The 9,834-nt window shown below is 37.4% G+C and overlaps 2 protein-coding genes across 2 annotated transcripts; one reads left to right on the forward strand and one right to left on the reverse strand.

Annotated features, from left to right (window-relative positions):
- Positions 1-722: 722 nt before the first annotated feature.
- On the reverse strand, positions 723-3,373 carry LOC112030670 (uncharacterized). Its single transcript, XM_065782146.1, has 4 exons — positions 1,645-3,373; positions 1,264-1,468; positions 975-1,144; positions 723-859 (listed from the first exon to the last, which is right to left on the reverse strand). Exons 1-4 carry the CDS (start codon positions 3,371-3,373, stop codon positions 723-725), a joined length of 2,241 nt encoding a protein of 746 aa, XP_065638218.1.
- Positions 3,374-6,910: 3,537 nt separating this feature from the next.
- LOC112023808 (receptor-like protein EIX2) lies at positions 6,911-8,887 on the forward strand. Its single transcript, XM_024056430.1, has one exon. The coding sequence runs from the start codon at positions 6,911-6,913 to the stop codon at positions 8,885-8,887; it is 1,977 nt and encodes a 658-aa protein (XP_023912198.1).
- The last annotated feature ends 947 nt before the right edge of the window (positions 8,888-9,834 follow it).

Consider the following 9,834-nt stretch of genomic DNA (forward strand, 5'->3'; position numbering starts at 1 on the left):
CGAACCGTGATGACGTCATAATTAATTTAATAATTATTTTAAATATATATAAAAACATTAAATTAATAAAATTTAGAAAAATTAGCTAAAATAGTCATAAAGTTTTCATCCAATATAATGACATTAGCACTATCTTTTGCAACTTGAACAACATATCCATGAAAAGGGATCATTAAAGAATAAATTGACCCCAAAAAAATAAAAATGAAACTGAAGTGGATAGCACAACAAAAGGCAATGATACAAGTCCAAAAGTATATAAGCCCATGCAAAATCAAAATGATATTGAAAGACAAAGATTATGTGACGTATTGGGGAAAAAGAAAAACAAGTCAAGATGATAAAAACTTTACTATGATAGAATAGAGATCTGATATTATCTTGAATCTGTAGAATATAACCATTTAAAGAACACTGCATTATATAAGCAACTGCTGATGTTTTGAGGCATTGTTCTATATTACTGCTTCTATTACAAATGCACAAGAAGACCTAAAAGTAAATGTAATCCATAAAACTTAAAACTACAAAATAAAAATACATAAACAAGCCTACAAGTTACAGTACACAACTACACATTGTTTCTTACAAAAATACATAAAATTTACTTCTAAAAAACAACAACAAAACTTCAAACTCCAAGTTACACATTATGTCTTACAAAAAGATATAGAAATTATCTCTAAAACACAAAATAGAACTTCAAAGTTCAAACATAATTACTATGATGATAAATCATCAATGTCATGAAAGTTAGCATGCTCATCATCATTCCCTGAAAATCCAGGAGGAGGGCTAATAGGCTGTCCAAATGTTCCCAACTCAATTCCTTCAACCTCACTGCTATCATCTACAGATTCTACACACAAGTTTGAACAAAATAAAAAGAAAAATCATTATAATGTTTACACAAGTTTGAAAAAAATAAAAGAAAAATCATTATAGGTTATCAAATTGTTTACATATAAACTAACCTTCAATATTAGAAGAAGGCTCTGCTGGATATGCACCCTCTTCATAAATTGCATTCTCCAACTCTTCATAATTAAGGTATGGGTCTTCCTCTTCCACATATACCCAAAAATCAGTTTTGTCGATACTTGCATAATCAATGGGGTCAAAATTAAACTTTTTGTTATAAAGCCTGCATCATAAAATGTCATGCTCATTATTGGAATTTGAACATAACTAGTAACTAACAATTACATTATATAAATGACTTCTTAAAAATTAATATAATGACAAGATATAACATTTAGTTACCTATGTTTCAATCGCAAGTTATGATGAACAAACACAAGATCATTGAGCCTTTGATGCTCCAACCTATTTCTCCTCTTAGAATGTATTTGGTCAAATAAACTCCAACAACGCTCACATCCAAAAGAGGCGGAAGTTTGGCTAAGGATTCTAATTGCCAATTTTTGCAAGTTTGGAGCATCAGCACCCCACAACTTCCACCATTCATCTGATTTTCATAACACAACGTAATCTAATATTAATCAACATAAACAAACAAACTTTCAATTGAATAATCACTTCAGTTATTCTAAGTTTCTAACTATAATAACAAAACTAACTTTCAACATGAACAAAAAAACTAAGATTTGTTTATAGTATTAAAGTAAACTAATTACTTCTCACCTGGATGAGTGGTCGTGCTTGTTGACAATGTGAGATCTCTATCAAAGCTCCCAATACGGTCTCGAAAATATTGAGTTTCCTTAATTACTTTCTCTTTGTCACCATCATATTTTGTCCCAATGTAGTCCAAAACAGCCATATTTACTGCTGGTTTCCGACAAAAATTCTCCTCATCATATTGAAAAGCGGGATTTAACCAATATGCAGCAGCATGAAGATCTTTACGCAAATGTTTGTCCCAACGGTTTTTTATAATTGAGGTGTATGGCTTGTACAAGTGCTTCTTCATTCGGAAGATCTTCTTAATTCCCAACCGTGCTCTATGCATGCCCTCATACACATATCCTATTGCAGGCCTTTGATCAGAATCAACAATCCGTAACAAACGGATAAGTGGCGATGAAATCTTGACAAGAACATTAATATCATCCCAAAAAGAATTATCCAAAATGATAGAAACTACTTCTTTTGCCTTTGACTCTCTTGCCAATCTATTGTTCACAAAGAACTTGCTAGTCACTAAGGCTTGCAAGTCATGCTTATGCACATGAAGGCTTCCAAATGAAAGGAAAGTAGTAGCAAATCTTGTTGCTCCCATGCGTACAATATCTGTCCAACCAGGTCTCTTCCTCAACCAAGCAATCAAAGCCACATGATTATAAACAAAAACTGTAACTTTGGTTGCACGGCTTTTGAGTCTCTCCACATGAGGCATGTCTCCCATATCCTGCAGCACAAGATTCAGGCAATGTGCTGCACAAGGAGACCAACTAATAGTTTTATACTTTTCACACAACAATTTACCAGCAGATACATAATTGGAAGCATTATCAGTAACCATGTGAACTATGTTTTTTGGACCAACCCATGTAACTACTTCATCAAACAATTTAAACAAGTTTCTAGTACTCTTCACAATATCTGAGGCATCAACTGATTTTACAAATACCATTCCCCTAGGACAATAAACAAGGAAATTAATCAATGACCTATGTCTAGTATCTGTCCAACCATCAGCCATAAGTGTACATCCAACTTCTGCCCAATGCCTACGTTGTGACTCAACCAACAACTGAACCTCTTTCTTTTGATCCCTCAACAAAGGGACCCGTATAGCATGATAAGATGGACCTTTGTAACCAGGACCAGCAGCAGCTATGGCATCAATCATCTTTTGGTAGTACACTGAATTCACTACATTAAAAGAAAGGCAATTGTCATACAAAAACCTTGCAATAGCCATATCAGCTTGCCTCACCCTCTCTTTGCTTTGGAACACACTTTTAAGACCAGGTTGAGCTCCTGAGGTAGTTCTTGGAGCAAAGTAATTATCTACTGAGCTTGTAACTTTTCTTTTACCTAAAACAGATTTTTTAGGCAACCCACTACTAAACACTTCTTGAACATCTTCATCTTCTTGTATATCACTATTTGTGGAAGGCACACTAAACATTTCTTCTTTACGTTGTTTCTCAGCTTTTTTCTTCAACTCAAACTCTTTCAAATATTCCAACATTTGGTATCTCACATCATGAGAAACCTTTTTACACGATCCAATATCACCTTTTATCCCCGCAAGGTGTCGTTTCATCCTATTAATTCCCCCACCTTTATATGTTTGCCTACAATACACACATGTAAAAGTATTCCGTCCCTTCTCATCCTTACCAAGGCTAAAATGTTCCCAAGCTGGATCAACCTTTTCCCTTACTCTTGAACTAGACTCCATTGCATTGGAATCAACTTCATGTCATGGAGTAGACCCGGTCTCTGTTTCCATTTTAATCTAAAAGACTAAACAACCAATCAAACACGCACAGACCCATCAATTTTTGAAATACATATAGTCAAAGAATCACAACTTTATACACAGTCAAATTAACCAAAGAGTCAAAGAATTATCATGCCTTAGCATTTCTATTGCTACCTTAGACAGTTACACATTAAGCCAGCAACCTTGGATATTTTTCATACCAAAATTCTTTTGTCCTTTCTAGTTATAATCTGATTAAAAATTTAAAAGTACACAACAGATGCTTATTCGAATCCTTACTTAGATGGTTGAGGAATTCCTGTCCCAAAAATTAAGGATTGTTATCACTAATTATCCAGTTAATTCATATGCCTAATCAAAATTCAGCAGCACCAACATCTCACTGATTGAATGATTTTGTGTCACCATATACAGCCATTTGTATACAAGAAGTGAACCTAAATTTCTTTAATTTTTAGGTAAAAATAACATAACATCACTACCAAATATTCACTCTATTGCTCCAATATGTAATTTCGCCAATAATTTACAGCATACCATCTCAAAAGCTAGACTTTAAGGAAGAATCATAGCACATCAAATAATATTAACAAACTTTTTTGTTTTTCTAAATGCCTAAAAATCAAAATAAGAAAAACAAAGAAATAAACTTGCCGTGATAAATGTGTGTGCTGGTCGACGGTGAAGGAATTGATTGTAACACGGCGATGAGCATGAGAGAAATGAGGGAGCTGCGACGGCGGAACGGCGATGTGTGAGCTGCGATCTGCGCTGCGACAGTTGAGCTGCGATCTGGGATGCGTGAGCTACGATGGCGAGATCGGCGATGCGTGAGCTGCGATGGCGAGCTGCAACGGCGACGAGGATCCAGCGGCGATGAGGGAGAGGCAGGGACGAGAGAGTGAGGAAGAGGCAGTGAGATTTGAGTTTTGAAAGACTAGGTTTAGAAATCGTTTCAGCCTAGTTCAGGACCTGAACTTCAGGTATTGCCCAAAACGACGCCGCATTAGGGAAAAGGGGGAAAAAAAAAAAAAAAAAAAAGGACGAAACGACGCCGTTTTAGGCTAAAACAGCCCACCCGCTTGAACCGTGAGAACCAGTCACGGTTCACAGAACCGGCCAGTCGGACCGCGGTTCGGGCGGTTCCATGATTTTTTCGCATGGAACGGTTCGTAACCTTAAATGGACCGTGAATATGAATGGTTCACGGGTTTTTCGGTCCGACCGTACGGTCCGGTCCGGGTTTAAATACCATGTCCTACATTTGAAACCAGCCCTTGGATTCACTTCAGGTGTTGGAAATGGCAGCGTTTTGTGCATAGAGAAGGAGAGACAAGCCCTCCTCAAGTTCAAAAAAGGCTTTGTTGATGGCTACGGCAAGCTCTCTTCATGGGATAATGAAGATGGAAAGGATTGCTGCAATTGGGGTGGAGTTTACTGCAACAGCCAAACAGGCCATGTAATTGAGCTACACCTTGGTTTTTATGGTTTGCATGGTATGATCAGTCCTTCATTACTTGAGTTGCCTTATTTGACTTCTCTTGATCTATATGGTAATGATTTTAATCAAAGCCACATTCCAAAGTTTATCGGTTCTCTCGATAACTTGATAACTTAAAATACCTCAATCTCTCTAGGGCCAATCTCAGTGGGCCAATTCCACATCAATTTGGAAACCTTTCACTCTTGCTATTAGAGATATATATTAGACATATTAGCCCAATGTAATAGGCCCAAGCCCATTCTTGCTTGTACTAGTAGTCTAGGGTTTAGTTGTCTATATATATATTCATGTTAGGGTTCATTATAATACAGGTTATTGTACTACACTCTTATACAATAAAGATGTAGCCCTTAAGGGATTCCTCCGTGGATGTAGGCCATCAAGGCTGAACCACGTAACCCTCGTGTTCTCGGTGTTCTCATTTTATGCTTCCTCTTCCGCATTCACTCTAGCATATACAACATGGTATAACACATTGCGTTTGCTAATAATGTTATTTAACATGGTATTAGAGCTAAACTTCGTTCTTGGCATCAAACAAAACATCTCTAGCAAGCAAAGAAGAATATCATGTGCACATCACCACCAGAAGTCATGCATGCTTATCTGCTGGATTTAGACTCCACGACATCTCGCAGCCACCGTGGCTCAGTGCTGAGTCCAAGATCCACAAACTCAAGCATACCTGTGATATCAATATAAGATCTGTGCAAATTGAGGATTCACCTGATGAAACCAACCATACAGACATGCTCCACGGCCTCTCGCGATCAAAACCCAGGAAGTCGGTCTCCCCAAAACATCTCACGCGCCTCCACGCGCTGCCGCTATTTCGGCGTAGTTCTCCACGCGCTGCCTCGGATTCCTCAGGAGCAGATCCTCCTCCAGCAACACGCGCTGCCATAACGGCCTCATCGCTCGCCGATCTACTGAACCACCGAAGTCCGAGCATCAATCTCCCTCGCACGTGCTAGCACGCGCCTTTCGGAGTTCCAGCCACGCCCTGGTGGAATACTCGCACGCGCCACAAGTGCCTGAAGACTATTGCTGATGTCATCCTGACGTCATCTTGCCACGTTAGCACCACACAAGTCGTTGCCACGTCAGCCCTAATCCAGGTCATCAACACGTCATCAGCCACGTCGCTAGCCACGTCAGCAGTGTCGCCTCATCAGCACCACGTCACCTAGCTGATCATTGACAAGACCGACCCGACTCGGACCATTCGGATCTGGCCCGTGAAGCACTGACCGTTGACTTTGACCCTGGACAGTTAACTTTGACTTTTGACCAAAGTCAAAATTTCTAAAATGGCCTATCTTGCTTAATTTTTCGCGTAGATTCCAAATTTGGACTCCGTTTCTTCATTTGAAGCTCTGAAATTGGTTTATTGGTATATTCTTCATCGTGGTTTCTTCAAAGGCATTCTTCAAGTGATATTCTCATGCTTATCCAACCCCAAGCTTTCATCGAGCTTCCACCTTGAGTTTGAAGGAGGAGTGTTAGAGATATATATTAGACATATTAGCCCAATGTAATAGGCCCAAGCCCATTCTTGCTTGTACTAGTAGTCTAGGGTTTAGTTGCCTATATATACTCATGTTAGGGTTCATTGTAACACAGGTTATTGTACTACACTCTTATACAACAAAGATGTAGCCCTTAAGGGATTCCTCCATGGATGTAGGCCGTCAAAGCTGAACTACGTAACCCTCGTGTTCTCGGTGTTCCCATTTTATGCTTCCTCTTCCGCATTCATTCTAACATATACAACATGGTATAACACATTGCATTTGCTAATAATGTTATTTAACACTTGCAATATCTTCATCTCGATAATAATGATTTGAAAATTGTTGAAAATCTTGAATGGCTTTCTCGTCTGTCTTCAATAAAAGACCTTGACCTAAGTTCCACAAATCTCAGTGTAGCTCACGATTGGCTGGAAGTTGAGTCATCTCCCTAAACTATCAAACTTGAACTCGGCAATGTGTGATCTTCCTCCTGTCACCGATCTCTCATCTCTCCCTCGGATCAACTTTTCCAAATTTCTCACTAGAATTGATCTTTCTACTAACCATGTCACTCAATCAATATTTCCGTGGTTGTTCAACTATAGTACTAGCTTGGAATGGATTGAACTCTCTGATAATCAGTTAGGAGGTTCAATTCCAGATGCTTCCGGTAACATGAATTCTATTCAGACTCTCTATCTTGATCAGAATCAACTTGAAGGAGGCATTCCAAAATTCTTTGGTAATATGTGTGCTTTACAAACTTTGTCTATAGAGAACAATAAACTAAGTGGACAACTGGCAGAGCTCATCCTTAACTTGTCTGGGTGTGTGCAATACTCATTAAAGTTGTTGAGTTTAGATGGGAATCAAATGAAGGGACCAGTGCCTAAAAGCATCGGAAACCTATCTGTTCTAGTGAGTTTGCAACTTGGTTCCAATCTTTTGGCAGGTGAAATCTCTGAACAACATTTTTCAAATCTTTCCTGTTCAAGGGAGTTGTCGTTATCTGATAATTCTTTGACTTTAAAATTCAGCTATGATTGGGTGCCCCCTTTCCAATTGGATAACTTAGATTTGTCATCTTGTAACTTGGGTCCTGATTTTCCAAAATGGTTAAGTACTCAACAGATCTTTCTCTACCTCGATATCTCCCATTACGGAATTTCAGATACCATCCCTTCGTGGTTTTGGAACAAAACTACATCCCTTTCTATAAATCTCTCCTACAACCAAATTAGGGGCATGCTGCCAAATGAACCACTTAATAATTTCATGTTTTTCTTAAATCTCTCCAACAATAAGTTTTGGGGGATTTTAAATAATTTTCTATGCTTGAGTCTGGTGAAAACCTTGATTTACCTTGATCTCTCAAACAACCAGCTATCTGGAGGCCTCGATGACTGTTTCGATCAATTGTCAGAATTAATAATTCTAAATTTGGCCAGCAATAATTTGTCTGGACAAATTCCCAGCTCTATGGGCTCTTTGATAGATCTTAGGGTATTAGATTTGAGCAACAACAACTTCTTGGGAGAATTGCCATTGTCATTACAAAATTGCACAATGTTGTCATTTATAAACCTAAGAAACAATTCATTTTCGGGAAAACTACCAGCTTGGGTGGGAGAAAGCTTGTCATCTTTGGTCATTCTTAACCTTCACTCCAATAAGTTTCATGGATGCATACCGCTACAACTATGCCAGTTAGCACATATTCAATTTTTCGACTTGTCTCAAAATAATATTTCAGGACATATTCCACAATGCCTTTATAATTTGACTACCATGGGTTTTAAAAATACAAATAATATGCGTACTCATATAGTTAGTGATGTATATATGGATGGCACTCAAGTTACATTTAAAATTATTTCCGGTGGCAGCAGCAGTTATGTTTTCAACACAATTGTTAGTTGGAAAGGACAGTCTTATGTCTATGGAAAGAATTTTGGAGAGATGAGAAGTATTGATCTCTCAAGTAATAAATTAACCGGAGAAATTTCAGCAGAGATTTTCAACCTTACAGAATTAAAAGCATTGAACTTAGCAGGAAACATGTTGACAGAACCAATTCCTCAAGAGATTGGTCGCTTGGAACAGTTAGAATCCCTAGATTTGTCAAGAAATCAACTTTTTGGTTCAATTCCTGCTAGCATTGCTGATCTGAAATTTTTGAGTTTTCTGAACTTGTCATATAACAAATTGTGGGGAAGAATTCCAACAGGCACTCAAATTCAGACCATTAACTCTTCTGGATTCATTGGCAACCTTGAACTATGTGGCCCTCCACTTACACTGAAGTGTCTAGGGGATGCGGAACCAAATGCTGAGTCACCTAAAAGTGGTAGTAAAAACAATCAAGAAGATGAAGATGAATTCCTGAAATGTCTTTATATTGGTATGGGGCTTGGATTCATGGTGGGGTTTGGGGAGTTTGTGGCTCTTTGATGTTGAACCGTTCTTGGAGACATCTATATTTCCGGACGACAAGCAACTTGAATGATTTGCTCTACGTGGCAATGATAGTGAATATTGCAAGATTGCAAAGGATGTTTCAGGGCTAAGGAATGCTACACTTTCACTAAAAGGCTTGTGAAAAAATTTCAATTTAGATATATCTCTAACTATTTATTTTTTTGAATTGGTTTTAATTTTTCAACCTAATGGCTATTATTTTACCTTGTGTAGGTCTCGACAATAAGAAAAAACTTTGTGCAAGATTACTTGTGTGACGTGCCTATGATTTTACATGCTTTTCTTATTCAGGGATTTACATCCATGCTGCAATGGAAGCTTAATTTGGATTACACTTGATCTTAATATTATAGTAGGATGAGATTGTGTGTACTTTTTTCTTTCCTTTAAAAAAAAAAAAAAAAAAAAAAATGTGTGGCAGGTCTTGGATTTGCCTTAAATAAATTGCTATTTTTTTTTAGAGAGAGTTTCAACCTATGGCATTCGTTTCTAATGATAGCTCTTTATCATGAAAGTAAAATACCAATCAGTTTTTGGTGTAGGCGAGAATTGAACCCCAGATCTCTTATACAACTATCAGAAAATTTACTAGTTGAGCTAACTGGAATCCACACTTGTCCTTATTAAAGTATGTAAACCAAATGATTTCCATCAATTTTTTTTTATAGAATTTATGTCAAATTATTATAAAAACTGCCCAAATAAGGCAAAGAAAAAACTTTGTCCAAGATTACGTGTGTGACGTGCCTATGATTTTACATGCTTTTCTTATTTAGGGATTTACATCCATGCTGTGATGGAAGCTTATTTTGGATTACACTTGATCTTAATATTATAGTAGGATGAGATTGTGTGTACTTTTTTCTTTCCTTAAAAAAATAAAAAATAAAAATAAATAAAAATAAAAATTTGTGTGGCAG

This window comes from Quercus suber, unplaced genomic scaffold (genome assembly GCF_002906115.3).
Source record: "Quercus suber isolate HL8 unplaced genomic scaffold, Cork oak 2.0 scaffold_291, whole genome shotgun sequence".
NCBI classification, from domain to species: domain Eukaryota; kingdom Viridiplantae; phylum Streptophyta; class Magnoliopsida; order Fagales; family Fagaceae; genus Quercus; species Quercus suber.

Excerpts from the sequence above, each read along its gene's own strand:
- LOC112023808 (XM_024056430.1), top strand. The coding sequence starts at position 6,911 with ATGTGTGATCTTCCTCCTGTCACCGATCTCTCATCTCTCCCTCGGATC.
- LOC112030670 (XM_065782146.1), bottom strand. The coding sequence starts at position 3,373 with ATGGAGTCTAGTTCAAGAGTAAGGGAAAAGGTTGATCCAGCTTGGGAA. Across the intron at positions 1,469-1,644 it reads AAGCACGACCACTCATCCAG|ATGAATGGTGGAAGTTGTGG; the intron begins GTGAGAAGTAAT and ends TATGAAAATCAG. Across the intron at positions 1,145-1,263 it reads AACTTGCGATTGAAACATAG|GCTTTATAACAAAAAGTTTA; the intron begins GTAACTAAATGT and ends TTTATGATGCAG.